The 22,865-nt window shown below is 37.2% G+C and overlaps 1 protein-coding gene across 2 annotated transcripts in view; it reads right to left on the reverse strand.

Moving 5' to 3' along the window:
- Positions 1 to 11,176: 11,176 nt before the first annotated feature.
- The window catches only part of ANGPT1 (angiopoietin 1), a 247,508-nt gene continuing 235,819 nt past the window's right edge, over positions 11,177 to 22,865 (reverse strand). For both annotated transcript variants that reach the window (XM_519904.9, XM_016959775.3), the window contains exon 9: positions 11,177 to 13,505. In XM_519904.9, the coding sequence (XP_519904.3) occupies positions 13,345 to 13,505 (161 nt within the window). In that variant the 3' untranslated portion in view covers positions 11,177 to 13,344. The remainder of the gene's footprint in view (positions 13,506 to 22,865) is intronic.

Genomic DNA, 22,865 nt, shown 5'->3' on the forward strand with positions numbered 1-22,865 from the left:
AGGGCCCACTCATATGATCAGGTAAAACCCATTCAGATCACCTGCCCTGAGAGTAGCCAGGTGCTGAGTATGACCCCCATCTGACATCCAGCAGACAATGGGACATCAGTTCTACAACCCCAATAACTTAACTCTGCCAACAATAAACTTGGAAGAGGACCCTGAGCTCCAGATGAGAATGCAGCTGCTCACCATGATTTTTGCCTCATAAGACGCTAAGCAGAAAGCTCAGTGCAACAATGCAAAAGGATTATGACAGTTTGAAATGAATATTTTGATAAAATGTTTCCTGGAACAAATAAAATTATGTTGGAAAGCAATAAAACACCTTAAAATATTTTAAGCCAAACAAATATTTTCTACTGAAATAGTAATGCTGAAAATCGTCATGAGTTTGCACTTTTGACAGCGTGGAAATTTGATACAGGACTAAATATATTGTGGGTCTATATAATCAGGAAAGAATGAGGTTGGAGCAATAGAAAGATTGCAGGGAAATTAGCATGGGGCAGTGGAAAGCATGCCAAAAATGGCAGAGTAAGGAAATGTGTGGAAGTAGGCCACTAGCTTGGACCTGGCACAATGCAACCACTACATATGGGGTGCATTTAAATTGAGGGGCACTGTAAAAATTCTGATGACTCCCTTAATACTTAAATGTTTCAAGGTTATGGTTGTGGAAGCATCCTCCCATGAGGAAGGGAAATATGACTGCCTACTCTCATTCATATCGCTCCAGGTTCATCTCCCACTTGGAGAATTCCCCAGTCTCATGGCCATCCTCACAATTACCTCACCGATTCTTGATGTAATCTACTTACCCAACTCCTATGGCTCCACTCCTCTTTGGATTTCCTCTTGTGTATCTAAACATAGTTTTACACTTTAATCCCGCTTGAGTTCAGACTCATATATCCAACTACCAAACTTGAATCACTACTTCTAAAACTCAACATGTAAAACCTAGCTCATTAGCTACTCCCCAGAACCTGTGTTTCCTATTTAGGTGATTTAGACTGCCCCCTATTTAATTAACCAAGACAAAATCTGGAATGATTTTGATTTCCCCCCCACCTCCCATTCAATTATTAAGTTCCTTAGATTATTTTTCCTTAATATCATGCAAAATCTAAGCTTAGGAACATGACTTAAAGTCCTTCGTTATGTGGCCCCAGCTCCCGCCTCTTCTCCTAGTGCTCTTCCCTCAAATAAACATTACAGTCCATTTATACTGAAAAACATGGAGTTCCCCACAACTCCATGCTTTCTGACACCTGTATGCCTCTGCAGTTCCTCTTCTCAGCCTCCACCTCCTGGGATCCAGTGACCCTTCCCCCTCAAACTCCGAAGCAGCTAGGAATATAGGTGCACACCACCATGCCAGGCTAATTTTTGTATGTTTTATAGAGATGGGGTTTCACCATGTTACCCAGGCTGGTCTCAAACTCCTGGACTCAAGAGACCCAACAGCCTTAGCTTCCCAAAGTGCCATAGATGCCATCTTCTATGAAAATTTGTGCAAATTGAGGGAGACCTACATGTTCCTTTTCATTTTAAAAACATCTCTATATAAAACTTGCTATTGCATGGAAGTTCTCATCTTTTACACACTTGTTATTTACAACGATACACAACATAAAATTCAGCAGATTTAATCACTCCCATCTCAGTGTTCTTGTAGCTTTAACATAGAATAATTTATTAACATAAGCACTTTTGTACGAATGCTTATTTCTTCTTGTCTGTTTTTCTGACTAATTGTGAATGTCCATATGCCTTAATTATCTCTGTATCTTTAAGTACCTTCCTAATGCTTTACCTGGATGCTAGTACGTGTTCCATATGTCTGTTAAATATAATGCACATTCTGCCATTAAACCTGTACAATTATTTCCCAAGGATAGGGCTTATGTAAGTATAATCCAGCATTTCAGTATGAATATTACAATGGTTTGTGCCTTTCTCCTAATGGAAATATTTAAGTTAATTTAGATCCTTAATGATGTTCTCACTCTAACCTTTCACATTGTTTGATGTTTACTCATTGTATTAAAGTCCACACAATTGAATATTACCTGCTTGGGAGGAGCCAAGATGGCCAAATAGGAACAGCTCCGGTCTACAGCTCCCAGCGTGAGCGACACAGAAGACGGGTGATTTCTGCATTTCCATCTGAGGTACCGGGTTCATCTCACTAGGGAGTGCCAGACAGTGGGCACAGGTCAGTGGGTGCGCGCACCATGCGCGAGCCGAAGCAGGGCGAGGCATTGCCTCACTTGGGAAGTGCAAGGGGTCAGGGAGTTCCCTTTCTGAGTCAAAGAAAGGGGTGACGGACGCACCTGGAAAATCGGGTCACTCTCACCCGAATACTGCGCTTTTCCGACGGGCTTAAAAAACGGCGCACCACGAGACTATATCCCACACCTGGCTCGGAGGGTCCTACGCCCACGGAGTCTCGCTGATTGCTAGCACAGCAGTCTGAGATCAAACTGCAAGGCGGCAGCGAGGCTGGGGGAGGGACGCCCGCCATTGCCCAGGCTTGATTAGGTAAACAAAGCAGCTGGGAAGCTGGAACTGGGTGGAGCCCACCACAGCTCAACGAGGCCTGCCTGCCTCTGTAGGCTCCACCTCTGGAGGCAGGGCACAGACAAACAAAAAGACAGCAGTAACCTCTGCAGACTTAAATGTCCCTGTCTGAAAGCTTTGAAGAGAGCAGTGGTTCTCCCAGCACGCAGCTGGAGATCTGAGAACGGGCAGACTGCCTCCTCAAGTGGGTCCCTGACCCCTGACCCCCGAGCAGCCTAACTGGGAGGCACCCCCCAGCAGGGGCACACTGACACCTCACACAGCAGGGTATTCCAACAGACCTGCAGCTGAGGGTCCTCTCTGTTAGAAGGAAAACTAACAAACAGAAAGGACATCCACACCAAAAACCCCTCTGTACATCACCATCATCAAAGACCAAAAGTAGATAAAACCACAAAGATGGGGAAAAAACAACAGAAAAACTGGAAACTCTAAAAAGCAGAGCGCCTCTCCTCCTCCAAAGGAACGCAGTTCCTCACCAGCAATGGAACAAAGCTGGATGGAGAATGACTTTGACGAGCTGAGAGAAGAAGGCTTCAGACGATCAAATTACTCTGAGCTACGGGAGGACATTCAAACCAAAGGCAAAGAAGTTGAAAACTTTGAAAAAGATTTAGAAGAATGTATAACTAGAATAACCAATACAGAGAAGTGCTTAAAGGAGCTGATGGAGCTGAAAACCAAGGATCGAGAACTACGTGAAGAATGCAGAAGCCTCAGGGGCTGATGCGATCAACTGGAAGAAAGGGTATCAGCAAAGGAAGATGAAATGAATGAAATGAAGCGAGGAGGGAAGTTTAGAGAAAAAAGAATAAAAAGAAATGAGCAAAGCCTCCAAGAAATATGGGACTATGTGAAAAGACCAAATCTACATCTGATTGGTGTACCTGAAAGTGATGCGGAGAATGGAACCAAGTTGGAAAACACTCTGCAGGATATCAACCAGGAGAACTTCCCCAATCTAGCAAGGCAGGCCAACATTCAGATTCAGGAAATACAGAGAACACCACAAAGATACTCCTCGAGAAGAGCAACTCCAAGACACATAATTGTCAGATTCACCAAAGTTGAAATGAAGGAAAAAAGATTAAGGGCAGCCAGAGAGAAAGGTCGGGTTACCCTCAAAGGGAAGCCCATCAGACTAACAGCGGATCTCTCGGCAGAAACCCTACAAGCCAGAAGAGAGTGGGGGCCAATATTCAACATTCTTAAAGAAAAGAATTTTCAACCCAGAATTTCATATCCAGCCAAACTAAGCTTCATAAGTGAAGGAGAAATAAAATCCTTTACAGACAAGCAAATGCTGAGAGATTTTGTCACCACCAGGCCTGCCTTACAAGAGCTCCTGAAGGAAGCACTAAACATGGAAAGGAACAACCGGTACCAGCCACTGCAAAATCATGCCAAAATGTAAAGACCATCGAGACTAGGAAGAAACTGCATCAACTAACGAGCAAAATAACCAGCTAACATCATAATGACAGGATCAAATTCACACATAACAATATTAACTTTAAATGTAAATGGACGAAATGCTCCAATTAAAAGACACAGACTGGCAAATTGGATAAAGAGTCAAGACCCATCAGTGTGCTGTATTCAGGAAACCCATCTCACGTGCAGAGACACACATAGGCTCAAAATAAAAGGATGGAGGAAGATCTACCAAGCAAATGGAAAACAAAAAAAGGCAGGGGTTGCAATCCTAGTCTCTGATAAAACAGACTTTCAACCAACAAAGATCAAAAGAGACAAAGAAGGCCATTACATAATGGTAAAGGGATCAATTCAACAAGAAGAGCTAACTATCCTAAATATATATGCACCCAATACAGGAGCACCAAGATTCATAAAGCAAGTCCTGAGTGACCTACAAAGAGACTTAGACTCCCACACAATAATAATGGAAGACGTTAACACCGCACTGTCAACATTAGATAGATCAACAAGAGAGAAAGTCAACAAGGATACCCAGGAATTGAACTCAGCTCTGCACCAAGTGGACCTAATAGACATCTACAGAACTCTCCACCCCAAATCAACAGAATATGCATTTTTTTCAGCACCACACCACACCTATTCCAAAATTGACCACATACTGGGAAGTAAAGCTCTCCTCAGCAAATGTAAAAGAACAGAAATTATAACAAACTATCTCTCAGACCACAGTGCAATCAAACTAGAACTCAGGATTAAGAATCTCACTCAAAACTGCTCAACTACATGGAAACTGAACAACCTGCTCCTGAATGACTACTGGGTACATAACGAAATGAAGGCAGAAATAAAGATGTTCTTTGAAACCAACGAGAACAAAGACACAACATACCAGAATCTCTGGGACGCATTCAAAGCAGTGTGTAGAGGGAAATTTATAGCACTAAATGCCCACAAGAGAAAGCAGGAAAGATCCAAAATTGACACCCTAACATCACAATTAAAAGAACTAGAAAAGCAAGAGCAAACACATTCAAAAGCTAGCAGAAGGCAAGAAATAACTAAAATCAGAGCAGAACTGAAGGAAATAGAGACACAAAAAGCCCTTCAAAAAATTAATGAATCCAGGAGCTGGTTTTTTGAAAGGATCAGCAAAATTGATAGACCGCTAGCAAGACTAATAAAGAAAAAAAGAGAGAAGAATCAAATAGATGCAATAAAAAATGATAAAGGGGATATCACCACCGATCCCACAGAAATACAAACTACCATCAGAGAATACTACAAACACCTCTACGCAAAGAAACTAGAAAATCTAGAAGAAATGGATAAATTCCTGGACACATACACTCTCCCAAGACTAAACCAGGAAGAAGTTGAATCTCTGAATAGACCAATAACAGGAGCTGAAATTGTGGCAATAATCAATAGCTCACCAACCAAAAAGAGTCCAGGACCGGATGGATTCACAGCCGAATTCTACCAGAGGTACAAGGAGGAACTGGTACCATTCCTTCTGAAACTATTCCAATCAATAGAAAAAGAGGGAATCCTCCCTAACTCATTTTATGAGGCCAGCATCATTCTGATACCAAAGCCAGGCAGAGACACAACAAAAAAAGAGAATTTTAGACCAATATCCTTGATGAACATTGATGCAAAAATCCTCAATAAAATACTGGCAAAACGAATCCAGCAGCACATCAAAAAGCTTATCCACCATGATCAAGTGGGCTTCATCTCTGGGATGCAAGGCTGGTTCAATATACGCAAATCAATAAATGTAATCCAGCATATAAACAGAGCCAAAGACAAAAACCACATGATTATCTCAATAGATGCAGAAAAAGCCTTTGACAATTCAACAACCCTTCATGCTAAAAACTCTCAATAAATTAGGTATTGATGGGATGTATTTCAAAATAATAAGAGCTATCTATGACAAACCCACAGCCAATATCATACTGAATGGGCAAAAACTGGAAGCATTCCCTTTGAAAACTGGCACAAGACAGGGATGCCCTCTCTCACCACTCCGATTCAACATAGTGTTGGAAGTTCTGGCCAGGGCAATTAGGCAGGAGAAGGAAATAAAGGGTATTCAATTAGGAAAAGAGGAAGTCAAATTGTCCCTGTTGGCAGACGACATGATTGTATATCTAGAAAACCCCATTGTCTCAGCCCAAAATCTCCCTAAGCTGATAAGCAACTTCAGCAAAGTCTCATGATACAAAATCAATGTACAAAAATCACAAGCATTCTTATACACCAACAACAGACAAACAGAGAGCCAAATCATGAGTGAACTCCCATTCCCAATTGCTTCAAAGAGAATAAAATACCTAGGAATCCAACTTACAAAGGATGTGAAGGACCTCTTCAAGGAGAACTACAAACCACTGCTCAATGAAATAAAAGAGGATACAAACAAATGGAAGAACATTCCATGCTCATGGGTAGGAAGAATCAATATCGTGAAAATGGCCATACTGCCCAAGGTAATTTATAGATTCAATGCCATCCCCATCAAGCTACCAATGACTTTCTTCACAGAATTGGAAAAAACTACTTTAAAGTTCATATGGAACCAAAAAAGAGCCCGCATCGCCAAGTCAATCCTAAGCCAAAAGAACAAAGCTGGAGGCATCACACTACCTGACTTCAAACTATACTACAAGGCTACAATAACCAAAACAGCATGGTATTGGTACCAAAACAGAGATATAGATCAATGGAACAGAACAGAGCCCTCAGAAATAATGCCGCATATCTACAACTATCTGATCTTTGACAAACCTGAGAAAAACAAGCAATGGGGAAAGGATTCCCTATTTAATAAATGGTGCTGGGAAAACTGGCTAGCCATATGTAGAAAGCTGAAACTGGACCCCTTCCTTACACCTTATACAAAAATCAATTCAAGATGGATTAAAGACTTAAACGTTAGACCTAAAACCATAAAAACCCTAGAAGGAAACCTAGGCATTACCATTCAGGACATAGGCATGGGCAAGGACTTCATGTCTAAAACACCAAAAAGCAATGGCAACAAAAGACAAAATTGACAAATGGGATCTAATTAAACTAAAGAGCTTCTGCACAGCAAAAGAAACTACCATCAGAGTGAACAGGCAACCTACAAAATGGGAGAAAATTTTCACAACCTACTCATCTGAGAAAGGGCCAATATCCAGAATCTACGATGAACTCAAACAAATTTACAAGAAAAAAACAAACAACCCCATCAAAAAGTGCGCGAAGGACATGAACAGACACTTCTCAAAAGAAGACATTTATGCAGCCAAAAAACACATGAAAAAATGCTCAACATCACTGGCCATCAGAGAAATGCAAATCAAAACCACAATGAGATACCATCTCACACCAGTTAGAATGGCAATCATTAAAAAGTCAGGAAACAACAGGTGCTGGAGAGGATGTGGAGAAATAGGAACACTTTTACACTGTTGGTGGGACTGTAAACTAGTTCAACCATTGTGGAAGTCAGTGTGGCGATTCCTCAGGGATCTAGAACTAGAAATACCATTTGACCCAGCCATCCCATTACTGGGTATATACCCAAAGGACTATAAATCATGCTGCTCTAAAGACACATGCACACGTATGTTTATTGCGGCATTATTCACAATAGCAAAGACTTGGAACCAACCCAAATGTCCAACAATGATAGACTGGATTAAGAAAATGTGGCACATATACACCATGGAATACTATGCAGCCATAAAAAATGATGAGTTCATGTCCTTTGTAGGGACATGGATGAAAGTGGAAATCATCATTCTCAGTAAACTATCACAAGAACAAAAAACCAAACACCGCATATTCTCACTCATAGGTGGGAACTGAACAATGAGATCACATGGACAGAGGAAAGGGAATATCACACTCTGGGGACTGTTGTGGGGTGGGGGGAGTGGGGAGGGATAGCATCGGGAGATATACCTAATGCTAGACGACGAGTTAGTGGGTGCAGCGCACCAGCATGGCACATGTATACATATGTAACTAACCTGCACAATGTGCACATGTATCCTAAAACTTAAAGTATAATAAAAAAAAGAATATAAAAAAAGAATATTACCTGCTTATAATATTTTCTTTTAAATTCATTTTTAACTTACAAAATTTAATACTTTTTTTAGTTGATTCCAGTCCTTTACAGCATATCTAGAAAGCAGATCTATATTTTTAAAATTTAGTTACTGTAAGAGAAACTCAGGTAAGGGAGTCGCAGTAATTCTGTGGCACAATTGCGTGATAGTGGTACCCTCCCAGCTTTCACCTTCATAACCAGCACATGGACTCCCTGGGGGCCAAGATAGAGTGCATGGATGGGCAGGAGGCAGACTGCTTTCATGAGGAGATAGAATAGGACCTTATTTGTAAAAGGTACCAGGACGCCGCCTCTTCTTCAACAAAACAAAATAAAATAAAATATCCTTTTACATTTGATGACAGTTCACATGTCAGAGACTGTCCTGTGTTAAAAGGGAGTTATTAAATTTTAACCGTAATCTATCATTTACTCTCCATTGAAGCTGACTCCATTAACTTGCTTTCTTGAAAGAATACAGGTGATATAATGACTTCTTTAAGTTTTTCCCAGGAATCCCTTAATTATATTCACTATCTTAACTTCAGTGATGATATGTAGTAATTAATAAAATGATTAGAGAAATACATGAGGAAATACTAGAAAAAGACTTCAGTCGAATCTTAAATCATAAGCTGCCCAAATTTGTGTGTGTGTGTGTGTGTGTGTGTGGTGGGTTTTATTTTTTGTTTTTGTTTTTGTTATTTTGAGACAGAGTCTCAACCTGTCACCTGGTTGGAGTGCAATGGCCTGAGCTCGGCTCACTGCAACCTTCGCCTCCCAGGTTCAAGCGATTCTCCTGCCTCAGCCTCCTGAGTAGCTGGGATTACAGGTACCTGCCACCACGCCTGGCTAATTTTTTGTATCTTTAGTGGAACTGGGGTTTCACCATGTTGGCCAGGCTTATCTCGAACTCCTGAACTCATGATCCGCCTGCCTAGGCCTCCCAAAGTGCTGGGATTATAGGCGTGAGCCACCGTGCCTGGCCCCAACAATAATATATGTGTAAAGAGTAAATGAGTAATTACCATTCAATGGTACATTTTCTATATTTACACAGTTTTGAATTTAAAAGAGCATGTAGGTTTCCCTCAATTTATATAATACATATGTTCCAGCGAAGTTGATAATAAACTAGACATCTAACTAAAATTATAAATTCGGACATCTTTTTCTGGAGGAGAATGGCCTAAGTTTAAAGTCTGAAAATAAATGACTCAACATAGTGGTCAAATCTGAGAGTTGGATTTTTTATAGGTAGAAGTGATTTCTCAGTCTTTCAAAGCAATTCAATTCCATTCAACAAATAACAAGTTTCTGGTAGGTACTGTGGGGAATTAAAAAAAAATAAGTAAGAGGCAGCCTTTTATAAAACCCAAGCAAAATATGTTGAGCTGTAAAAGTATGTATGTATTGAGAAGGTGACAATTAATAGAGGGCATCAGAAAAGGGGTCATGAAGCAGCTAATGTTTTTATGCATCCCAGAGGGTTGTTAGAGGATTGTTTTGCCCATCTGAGCTGAAGGAAGGGACATTTGGGATAGCGGTTCTGAAAGGTCAGGATGCATAAAACTCACATGGCTGGCAGAAGGGTAGGTGGGGGCTGCAGCACTGTGTTCTGTATCAGGTAGCTATTGCTACAATAATGATGTTTAACAAAACTCTGAAAAAGAAAATGCAGTGGTTTAAAACAACAACCCATTATTGTTTCTCATGATAATGCACGTTAGCTGAGCAGTTCTGCTGATGTGAGCCAGGCTCAGTTGATCTCATTTGAGATCACTCATGTATCTGGAATCATCCATGGGTCAGCTGTGGGCTGGCTGGTCTAGGGTGGTCTCAGCTGGTAGACTAGGCTTTGCTCCACGTGGTCTCTAATCCTCCATTAGGCTATGCTGGACTTTTTTTCATGCCAAAGGTAGAATGTTTCTGACCAGACTCAGAACTGGCACATAGTCATCACTTCTGTTGTGTTTTATTGGCTACAGAAGGTCAGAGTTAGCCATTCAGGGAGTAAGGAAATAGAGTTTATCTCTTTATGAAACAAGCTGCAAAGTCGCATTGCAAAAGGTATGAATACAGAAAGGGGAAGAATAGGCATCATTTTTGCAAGTAGTCGACCATGGGGCTTCTTTGTTCTGAGTGGAATACTGATTAGGTGGAATGAAGCTGTCTGGCAATGCAGGCTGAGATTAACCTGACCTGTTTATTTTAAGTTCAGGGAGTAGTGAGGAAACATTGAAGTGTTTTGAGCAGGGAAAAACCATGGTCAGAAGTCTGGCTTTAGAAGGAATAAGCTTTTATGGTTACGAGGTGAATAACAGCATAGAGAGGCAGGATGAAAGAGTGTCTTTTCCAATCATCTAGGTGGAAATTAAGGAAGGTTTGAATCAATGTAACGGCAATAGGAGCAGAATCAAGGCCAAAGGTAAGAATGCAAGGACTGATAAGACTGCTGATGGCATGTCAGGTGAGTGAGACAAGTAGCATCTTCTTTACGCTCCTTCCTTTTCCCCCTGTATACCAAGCTCAGATTTTTAACACACATCCTCTTATTCTACATTCAGAGTTCCCAGAATATATTGTCCGTTGCCACATGATAATATGGCATGTAATAATTGGCAAGACATGACAATCATATTGTAGGGACATGGGACTGAGATCCACTGCTTTGATCTACCATTCTAATGAGGCTAAGCTTTCTTATTTCATCCCAGACTGAAAGTTTTTCTAAGATTGAGGCTTTAAGTTCATTTGGTAGGTTTTTGTCAATGATTCTATATCTTCATAAATCTCTAATTTAAATTTGGCAAAATACATATTAAAAATAAAATGAAGTTGCACAAATATTACTTTCAATTTTATTTAAATCAAATAATGTTGTGATGATATGAAGAACTTTGCATAGAAACCACATGAATTTTAAAGACAAAATTCGAATACCTAATTATCCTATTCTGAAATAATTAAATGAAAAGAATACACGTTAAATTGCCATAAACATGTACGTATTACATAATACACATAACAGAGTCATAAAACATTTTATACTGATTTATTATAAATAATTGGAAACAATATTTCATTTCTCAAACCCAGACAACAAAACGGTAAATATCATGCTTTCTTTTTTTATTATTTTGTTTTTGTAATATGAGTTTGGAAATAGTATTCTTTACCCAAAAACTGGTTTAAGAAAGTGTCTGTAGGAACAAAAAAGGACAAAATACTCATTTTCTTTCCCTTAAATGAAAACAGTTGAGAAGTTTTTAGAGGGAGAGGCTTACCTGCTATGAAGAAGCCACCAAGAATAGAAAAACGGTATAATACCTGCAAATATCACTTGTAAGGCAAAAAGGGGTAGAATACAGACACAAAAATATAAAAAAGACTTGATGGTAAACTTTAAAAAGTATTTTTCTTAACAATGTGAATAGCTTTATTTTCTCAAATGGAGGAAACCATTAAGGCATAGTGGATCAAGTCACCAAGTTTGAAACTGGTATTGCTACCTTGTCAACAACTGTCTCTTTTATGAGAGGAGACCCAGTAGCTTTATTTCAATTTTCTCATCCCATAGTGACTCATGTTTTAATAAAAACTGTTTACTGTTATAACCTTGGACACTTACAGGCAGAGAAGACTTCTTGATAAAATAATGCAGTAACTTCAAGCACCCCAAAAATTCACTTAAAATACATTATCCCATAGGAATATTTCCATTAAGTTATTTATGGCAACTAGCAGTCAGAATTTCTTAGTCAGGTGACTATGATTAATTTTCTTTTTGTATATATTTCCCTTACATATAATAGTTTTGCCAATTTTTCTCCCCTGATAATAACTTTTAAAAATGAAAAATTGCCTAAGGGAATGCACTGAAGGAGAAATATATGAAGAGTGATGTATTTCATTAAGGGATATAGTAGATTTCTTTGAGCATTTGTGTTATTTGCATCAATTAAGGACAATGTTGCATATTCCAGATTAATTAGCTATTAGGTTTTTTGCAGATATAAACATGCTATGTACAATGATATTTATAATTATTTTATTTTTCATAGACTTCAAAGTGTTTCTTTTATAGGCACTGGAACAGTGTGAATCTGGTAAGCATGTTTCAGTTAATTAGAAACATTTAAATTAGCAAGACATAACAGGGTGAGTATTGGAGTTCTAAAAACATTTTTGAAATAATGAAGTTACATGTATGTATACACATGCAAGTAGATACTGTAAAATGAACTGCTCCAGAGTACTTGGTTTTACTTCAACTTAATATACTCCAAAATATTGCTTTCCTGTATAATATCAAAGGAAATGTTAAATGCATGTATATTATTTTAAGAACTTGATGATATATTTTACATTCTTTTAACTTTACTCAGGCTATAAATATATTTATATATCATTCAGTTTTTAAAGTAAATGAAAACCATAGTATGGGGGTGGTAAGTTTTCACCACATACATCCTTACTTGATGATGTTCATTTCTTTTTCTGAAAACTGTATCAAAAATCGGAGTAATGGAGTTTGTTTCTACCACACAGTTATTGCCCATGTACTACAGTTCATTATGGCTTACAAAAATGGAATTTTCATTTGAAGATGGGTAAGCAGAAATCAACTAGTAAGTATGATACTGGAATTAGGCTTCTGAAATCCATTAACATTTAACCAACTCAGAGGACAATGCTGTTCTAAATTTTTATCAAAATTGTGCAACAGTATAATTTGTTAGTAGGTTTGCATAGATATAACACCTTTTCACTGGTATAATACATCTTTTCCAAAGGATTATGGCAGGCTTGTTTCTATTCTTCATGTATATTCTCTTTTTCACTCTTTTTTTCTGTTTTACATGAAATTAACCATATTTATCATCTGGCTACCATAGTTCCAAAATAAGGTCCAGTAGTAGTTTGAAGCACAGCAAGCTCAGCAGTTTCTTCCCTTTTTAAAGCCCGACAGTCAGTGGAGTTTTCTATAGTCGAGCCACGTGAGCACTGTCACCCCAAGTAGAGACTCTTGTGAACTCAAACGGCTCCAGATTCACAGTCAAGAACCTTGGTGACTTCACATAACTACCACTTATTGCTGGAAGGGAGACAATATTGTTTGCTTCTGAAGTTTTCAAACAGTTTCTCACCTGGCAGCTTCTCCAGATTTCTTTGTTGCTTTCATAATCGCTTCTGACATTGCGCTTTCAAAAATCTAAAGGTCGAATCATCATAGTTGTGGAACGTAAGGAGTAACTGGGCCCTTTGAAGTAGTGCCACTTTATCCCATTCAGTTTTCCATGGTTTTGTCCCGCAGTATAGAACATTCCATTTAGATTGGAGGGGCCACAAGCATCAAACCACCACCCTGAAAAAATAGTTCATAATAGAAGAGAGAAGGAGGGGCAACAATTTTAAGTAAATGGAATATTTGGAAATAAATGGCATTAATTGCTTGTTCTTATTTGCAATTACGAGGCATCAGTAAATATATTCCCAGTAGTGAAACTGTTTTAAATGACTTCTGATTTAAGATTTGTATGACCCATCAGAGACAGCAATGCTCTCATGGAAAGCAGCTTTCAGTGTGACTCCACTGGAACTCACTTCTTCTTGTAATGATGGGAAGCCTCTGGGCTTCAAGATACAATCTACATAAGAGATGGATTTACATTTAAGACAAATGCAATAAGGAAAATGCATATACCCATAAGAGGCATTCCATCTTAAGACTGTTATTGGGAATAGAACAATTAATTATTAGTGAAGAAATGCAGAAACTTAGACAAGCAACTGAGATCTAAATAGAAAGATATTCTCCATCTACTGCATATGTTTGTCAATAATTGGCCCTAAGCTGCTTCTAAAATTAATTGGATACTGTGCAATGACTATGATGCTCAAAAGGGCTTTTAATTAATGTACCCTCTCTGTAGTTTATAACAGTAGAAAAAGTGTTCAGCAATAGCAGCCATTCAGTTCCTGTACAGCCATATTTTGTCTATGGTTATTTAAGTGCTTTCCAAACTTAGTAAAAAGAAAAACAACTTGATGAGTAACATGGAAATTCTATGCTTGTATAGCTCTCTATAAGGATAACTGAATAAGTCAGTTTTATTTTTTAAATAAATTAAGTTCTTAGATTTTTAGATAAAGCATAGTGTTTTTTCCTGTCTGCTGAAGTAACACTACTGAATCTTTAGGGAGAGATTTATGCCAGAGACATTCTGGCATATTTTTTATTTGGATACAGTTGACCTCTCTTTGATTACAGACTTATACCTAAGGGACTAATAGCTAAAGAAAGAGAAAGCTGTACAGCTGATGTTTAACTGTAACATGAGCACCATCTTGCAGAAACTTTAGAAGAAGTCAAATGGAGAAAAGCTAGTTCTCATTTTTCAACTTTAGAAGATGAGTACAGCTGGCTTGTGTTTATAAAGTCACACTAGAGGCATAACAAGCTGCATTAATCACCAGTTCATAGTGGGGAACCACAAGGTATGTCTTGATGAATTTGGAAAGACACTATATTCCGTGCAGTTTTATCAACTGTATGCAAACAACATAAATGTTAATGTAGTCAAAACACGAGGGACAAAAAGGTTCTTGTTTGGAAAAGAAGGAGGAACTGCAAGTAAAATCCTACCTTTGTTTTTCTTAAGATTAATTCTTCTAATTTTTGATCAGTACAGCTGTTAAATATGCTGTTTATATTATAAAAAGCATTCTAATATTAGTGAATTTATTTGCCCAAAAGACTCTTTCTAAAGGACTAAAATGAAACTCTAAGATGAAAGTCAACTTGATTGCTTCTGTTTTTAACTTTTCTCCTCCTTTTCTGTGACCTTCTTGAAGCACTTTTCCATTGCATTAATGAACTTTTTATAGTCTTTCAAATATGCACCATGGTCTCTCAAGCAAACACACTTACTCTATTGTTGAGACTGACAACGATTCATAGAATTCTCTTCCAAGTTGCATTGGGGTAAAATGTGTGTTTTTGTTTATTTGGTTTATAGAAAGTCACAGGAGTCCCAGAGGAGTGCGGAAAGACAGACGTCTGTTGCAACAACAGCCTGGCAATAAAGAGCACAGGCTAAAGGATACGCTCATTGGGAAACTTTGGGAAAACTTAGGAAAGAGACAAGAAACAGTAAGAGCCTGTGAGAGAGTCAGGTAAATTGATCTTGTGTAGCTTTTTGAAGGAATAAAGTGGGGTAATGTTTGCAATGAGTAGAATGGCATTTTGGAGACATTGAAGGAAGGCCAGTATGGCTGGGTCACAATCAACGAGGGGGATAGTCACCTGAAGCTGAGAGGGTCTGAAGCAAATCACCCAGTGTTTTGTTCATCATCCTAAAAACAATGGAAAGCCATGGTTTGTATATTGGCCCATCTCCTGTACTTAGTAGGACACCTAACGAAGTTTGCTTCCCAAATGACCGGCGGGTCACTGCAGGCTTGTTAACTGATTGACTCTCTGATTGGTTCTCCTTGTGAAGTCTTTGTTGTCTGAAGTTGTTTAGCTTACTAAAATGCTGTATTTGATAGATACCCCAAAATGTAACACCTGTCCTTATTGTATTCATTTTTTTCTTTATGTATCCATTCAATATATAATTATTGTGAAACGTTGTTACACAATACTCAAGACAGACATAGTCCTTGCCTTCATGAAACTCACTTCTAATGGGAGAAACAGATGAATATATGTAAGCAGGCACATAAAATAACTATTAGGTTGGTGCAAAAGTAACTGCGGTTTTTGCCATGACTGTTATTGACAAAAAACGCAATTACTTTTGCACCAACCTAATATAAATTATGACTTAAAATGTCATGAAGAAAACAAGTAGGAGCTCTGAAGGAGAATAACTTGACTTTTCACATTCATGAAAGAAGCTGATATTTAACGAGACCAGAAGGAGGAGAGAGGCAGCCCCAAGAAGATGGGAAAAGACCCTGCTAAGCAGAATACAGCACCTGCAAAGGCGATGAGGAAGAAAACAAGCTTGGGATGTGTAGGGACATCAGTGCAACTGGTGCACAGTAAACAAGAAATGACTTGCAGGAAATGAAGGTGGAGGAATAGGCAGTCCTGGTGAGAATGAGAAGTTCAATGTTTATGGAACAATTTGTAGTTTAGCCAGCCTGCTTGTCCATGATCAGGCAAACAAGTAAAACATTCTCTACAGATGGGAACCACAATCGAACCAGAGAACCAGATCTGCTAGGTTAAATGTTTAATCAAACATGGTTTAGAGCCCTCATTCTCTACGATCTTCCAAAGCCATCCTGAGCATATGTGACAGCATAAAAAAAAAAAGGAGAAAATTGAGTCTAGAATCAATTCTGCAAATATTAACCAATGGATAGGGATAGGGGACAGAAATTTTTGGAAACAAAATTTCTGACTTTAAAGCATGCACAGTTTTGTGTAGGAGACAAACAAAATGCTACACATTGAGATGATAGCCGTTAAACTAAGAGAAGAAGAAAGTTTTATGGAAAAACAGAGGCAGTAGGTGCTAACTGTCTGAGGGACCACAAAGCTCACTCATTCAACAGCTGCTCTGGGTCCTGAAGGATGGGTATGAGTTCACTGGACAGAAAGAGCTTCTATATAGTCTGTACTCTGGAAGACCAGGGGAGAGTGTCTGCCAGCAGGTTGGCTTGGCTGGAGTGCCAGTGGGTTAAAGGGTTGGAGAATATAGGGCTAAAAAATAAACAGGAGGGAAAACATAAAGGTTTTTATTACACCTTTAGACACTTTCTTTTGGGCAATGGGAAGCCTGGAGAGCGCCGGAGCAGAAGTTAGAAGACCCAGACTTTTCATGCTTACTTCATCAATAAATAACCAAGAGATCCTACACAATAGTACCAATAGTATTTGATATTTATTGAATCGTTCATATGAAGGTATTTATATGCATTTTCTCATTTTATCCCCCAAACAGCCTTAAGTGATGTGGCAAGTACCATAATAAAGATACTAATGCTCACAGAGTTTAAGGAACTGTTTAAGGTCACATTCATAATACATAGATTCTAAGAGCTAACCAACCATTTTCACAGCACAGTTATAAGAATCAAATAAGATAATGCACTATTACAGCCTGTAAAAATCCTACTAAAGTGCCAGCTGTAAGTTATCTAGAAAATGGGGCAGAATGTTTAGGGCAGAAAAAAAAGAGACAAGACCTTGTGGAGCATCACAGTAATTTAATAATAAAGACAAGGTCATCAGTGCCAACATATTTTCTTATTTGCTTAGTGGGGTTTATTAGAGAAATATGAAAATAATTAGACCCAAATAAGTACAACTGTACAACGTTCATGTTATAAAAACTTGGCATTTAAGTTCCTAATTTTTTTAAATGTTTCATTTTGATTTCATGACAAATCAAGGAGTTTGAAATGTTCAATTAACTCTTTATCTTAAGACTAGTGGGCCATGAATTCTGTGATCTATCTCAGAGCAACTGATAATAAAGATGATGAATTAAGATGGAAGAAAATGAAATAAAAGAGCAATTATTTCTCATGACAATTTCAGTTTTATTATAAAATATCCTAACTTCAAGGTAGAAGAAGTAATTACTTCTGTGTAGGCAAGGATTCTGTTTTCTTTGATATATACATTAAAACAAACTAAATAATTTGTTCGTATCAAATATTTCAAACAGTTTGTCCACTTTCTACCTTTATTTTTAAAAATTAAGCATGGCCAAGTCTTTTAAACACAAATCCTGAAAATATGTGGTTTAAAGCATTTTTTCAATGCAGGCAAAAGTATAGCAGACTCCTCATTACTCATATGCATTCCTTGTATTTACAGGTGATCATAGATACTCAGTACATGTGGTAAATCTGCATGGGATGAAGATGTTCTATGAATATACAGAAGAGTATGCCTGAGTTTACAGTTCCTCTCTGATAAGATTCTGAATAGCTGAATTATATATTCTGTGCAATCCTGGGAAAACACTGACTTTGTATTTTGTTTATGCTTGGGAATAACAAATAAGAAATATCCTAGAGCAATTCATTTAGGGAAGGCACTTCAAGCCTGAAAGAACTCAATGATGCAAGCAAAGGATTGAAAAAAAAGTTACCCTCTGCTATTGGGACAACTGATAAAATGTCTCAAATGTTTTTTTGTTTTGTTTTGTTCTGTTTTTTTTTTTTTTTTTTGAGATGGAGTCTCACTCTGTCACCCAGGCTGGAGTGCAGTGGCACAATCTTGGCTCACCGCAACCTCCGCCTCTCGGGTTCAAGCCATTCTCCTGCCTCAGCCTCCTGAGTAGCTAGGACTACAGGCATCCGCTACCATGCCTGGCTAATTTTTGTATTTTTTTTTAGTAGAGGTGGGGTTTTGCCATGTTGGCCAGGCTGGTCTCGAACTCCTGACCTCAGGTGATCCAATCACCTCGGCCTCCCAAAGTGCTGGGATTACAGGCGTGAGCCACTGCACTCAGCCTCAAATGTCTTAAGGTTGGCAACTGCTGAGATGTACTTTCGAAGCATTTTTCTTCATAACCTGTAACCTCATGTATATTTTAATAAGAAATCTGAGATTCATGTTTCCAATTCATTTACACTTAACTCATTAAAATTTAGTTTTGTAATAACTATCCCAGGCCTTTTAAAATCATTTGTGTCTTTCATCTTTGAAGCAGAAAATTCACATTTTATCGCTAATAGATGAAACTTTGCCCAGAAAATAGGAATTTGATTCTCAACTTTGTACTCAGGAAGTTCAACTTTATTTGAACATCAGGAAATCTAACTCTTAAATTCTTCTGATTCTAAACAAAACGTCTCTCAACACTTCTTTTCTGTGGTAAAATGTACAGCAAAATGAAAAGGTATATTTGTTTTTGTAGATTTCTTTTGTTCGTTTTCAATGCATGCATTCTAATCAGCAGTATGCAAAACAGCTTGCACAGAAATTAAGATTTTCATCTTTCATCACTAACTAAGAATGAGTTTAAACTAAATTGATCGGTGCCATCAATGGGATCATAATGGAAAAAATCTCTTGGTGAGTTTATGTGGACAAAGTTGGCCCTACACAAAGCAAGCCTCAAGAAGCAGCTGCATGGGTCTTGCATGCAGGAGGCAAAGAACCCTGCTAGAAGTCCATTCCTTCTGTCATCTCTTAATATATCCTCTTCAGGCCAAAGACTTGTTTTTTTTTTTTTGTTTGTTTGTTTGTTTTTGACTGTTCTTTCTTTCTCTCTCTCTCTCTCTTTCTTTCTTTCCTTTCTTCTTTCTTTCTTTTCCTTTCTCTTCTTTTTGTTCTAAAGATGAAAAGTTGTTTATCCTGGCTAGGAATATCAAATTCACTTAAAACTTCTAGGTATTCTTTTACTGCCTCTCTTCTCCCTCATACTTCATTTTGCTTTTAACCATGTTTAAATGAGGAAATGCTTGCAAAAAGATGCTGCAAACGGTACAATAGAGCTCTGTCATTCTCTTTGAATGTCATTCCTTTTAATGGAGGCAGTAGAAAGAGTAGATAGAACAAAGGCCTCTGGAGGCTGAGTACCTGCATTTAAATTCTACTTCTGACAAAATTCTGTGACCTATGGCAAATTATCTAACTTTTCTGTATCTCAGTTCTTGCCAAAAGTATTATTGTAGTCTGTATTTCCAAGAGTTTTTGGAAGCTTCATATATGTTATTAAATATAAATCATTTAGAATAATATAAACATATCCATTATAAAGAGCTCAATAAGTTTTTAAATATTATTACTGAGTACAATACAAAATTAATTGGTTATTTCTCATCCACTGTCAATTATTAAGCTTTGGTTGTAGCCTTGCACGAGAGGACTATCGGTTCTGATTCACCTTTTTCCAAACTTATAAAAGACATTTTCTGATACTCTTTGCTCTTTTACTAAGAAATGAAACTTTGCCCGAGAAAATAGGAATGTAATCTTAAACTTTGCATTTTAGGAAGCTCAAATTTATTTGACAGTCAGGAACCTAACACTCAAATTTTTATAATTCTGCAGTTTAGTCTTTTGGGGTTTGGTTATTCTTAAGTTAGTTTCAGTCTTTGATAGTCATCTCTTTGTTCCATGCTGGTGCATATAAATACATGTATGTATTAGGCATTTTAAATATAAGTTCATGCAAGAATCACGTTTATACTAACATTCATTTATGTCTTTTCACCAGAATAATTTGTAATTTTGCAATGTCCTTTCAGAGTCTCTGCTAACATATTTACTCACTAAACCAATATTTATTGAACATATGCTATCTGCCACACACTATGGCAGCCACTGGGGATACAGTAGTGGACAGCACAAAATCCCTGCATTCACAGAACTTACATTTGTGTAGAATAGGCTTATGTTTTATGTACTAAATATAGAAATTGGGTTGAAATAAAAGTAGTGCAATGTAGATTTCTATAGTCAATCTTATATTAGTCATATGGATCTTCTTTTCTCTCAATATTTTTACCTTGAAACAGAGAATTTTAGTTATCTGATCATGCTTAGCAGGTCTTTCTTGGGTTCCCAAAAATGCTAAGACAATTATATTTTCCCAAAGATCTTGTCACTTCAAGGTCATACACCAGTTGAAAAAACTGCTAGCTTCTATCATTTTCTTTGTCTTCTTTAAGATTATATAGTAGGCAAAGTGAGCGTTTGTCAACTGTCTGCTGTTAGCATCTGGAAAGTTCTAGATGTACTAAGAAATTTACGTGTATGGCTTTATCCCCTATTTAAGGACTGAACTGAAAAATATCCTTCGTTAGCTTTAGAAAGTCTTGTCTACCAGTTGACATGGTTTATGCATTGGGAAAAGAAATGAGAGTTTCTACTTCAATAGATTCTTTCTACAGAAAGTTAGGTCACATTTTTACATAGCCTTTATATTATGTACTAAATATGGAAATTATACTGAAACTAAAGTAAGGAATGTAAAACGGTAACATATTTGTTTTTGTTGTTGGCAACCTTTAAAAATTACAGTTTATGAAAGATTTTTAGAAATAATTCTTTAATTATAACATTAATAATTTTAGTTAACTGTAGCTTAAGCAAACTTTCAGAAATGCAGACTTTGAAAGCTCCTAATTTAGTATCAAAGATTTTTTTTTAGCTGAAGGTAAGTTTGTTTTGAATATGACAATCTAGTAACAAAAATTTGTCACTGTCTTAATTTTGGAATCAGAATTTTTCACATATTTATCTCCATATACAATAAATCTATACAAAAAGTATGCATTGAATGAGATTTCATTTTCATTTTCTTAATGTTAAATAGTAGATAAAACTATTTCTTTTAAATTTTTAATGAAACTTATGCTCTAGCCTGTCTTGCTCATTTGTTTAATAGTAATTAACCTCCTTAAACTGATAGAAGAAAGCCAAGAAATAAGGAAGTTAGGAAATGAAGAACAAAGATCAAGTCCTACCTTGGGTCTAGCTGAAATACCTTCTGCTTTCAGTTAAGCCTATTTCCTGCCATTCAGTCTTTTACCGATAAGGGTAATGATACCAGATTCTCCAGCTAGAATTCCTCTATGTACTTGAAGAAAACTAGGATAGTTAGTGGGCAATAAATCTTATTTTATTCTTAATCCCTTTTAGAAGAAACAAAGGAAAAATATATAAATAAACAAGATAAAACAAAGCTTTAATTGATGATGACAAAGAGCTATGAGTTACTAGCTCCAAAGAGTATGAAGTCTCACTGCTTAAGAGAGGCTATTTTAAATAGGCAACAGGCTCAAATACTAAGTTTAAAAAGAAAAAAAAGGAAAGGAAAAATCATTAGATGAGGAAAATGGCTCTAAGGGAAATTTTGACAGAGAATAAGTAGTAGTGGTGGGGAGTAGCTAAGTAGGACCTAAGTTCCAGGCAATACTCCAGTTACCTGGACTGTCAATGACATTCATCCTTATGTTCTCCAGTTCTTAGCTATCTAAATTCCACATTTTAGCTTTCCATAATAAATAGCTTTGCAAGACCTGGATTCTTTCAAAGGGACATTTGATAAGGTAATGGCGTTTATTACAAAAATACATTTACTTAGACTATTCCAGCCCAAGCAATAAGTGGAAATATTCTCTCCCAAACATATGTGTTTATTGGTGAGTAAGAATTGGGTCCAAGAATAATTATGGATGAAAGAACATGACGAAGTTCAATCATTTAAAGCAGAAATAAAATCATAAATCTGAGCAGTGAAGTTTTCTCATTGAAAACCAAGATGTACATTCTTCTCTTTGCTTCACTCCATATTTTCATTATTATGACAGAAATATGAACATATTGGAATACTCTTCTAAAGACACATTTGAAAGATTTTACTGTTGGTTTTTTCATGTATTGTATTTATTTGGTAAGAAAAAATATCTGTGAAAATAGACACGGAGAAAATAAAGCATATTTCAATATTAAAATGTGCAGGAAACTGAAAAATCAAAGTCCCTTTGTCTTTGTATAAAGTTGCTGACAATTTCATTTATGAGATCAGGGAAGTAATAAAAAGAAAAATTTTCTATCAGGAAAAAGCTCAAGACCTACCTTGTGTGTATCAGTTTTTAAAAAAATCTTAGATTTGTAGCAACTAGTTTTGGGGGTGAGGGCTGAGGGAGGAGTCATAAAATTACATATAGGAGACTTTTTAATATTTGATGATGTTAAATATGATGCCAAAAGGATAGTTCAAAGATTAAGTATAAGAATATGAGG

The sequence above is a fragment of the Pan troglodytes genome, chromosome 7, assembly GCF_028858775.2.
Source record: "Pan troglodytes isolate AG18354 chromosome 7, NHGRI_mPanTro3-v2.0_pri, whole genome shotgun sequence".
NCBI classification, from domain to species: domain Eukaryota; kingdom Metazoa; phylum Chordata; class Mammalia; order Primates; family Hominidae; genus Pan; species Pan troglodytes.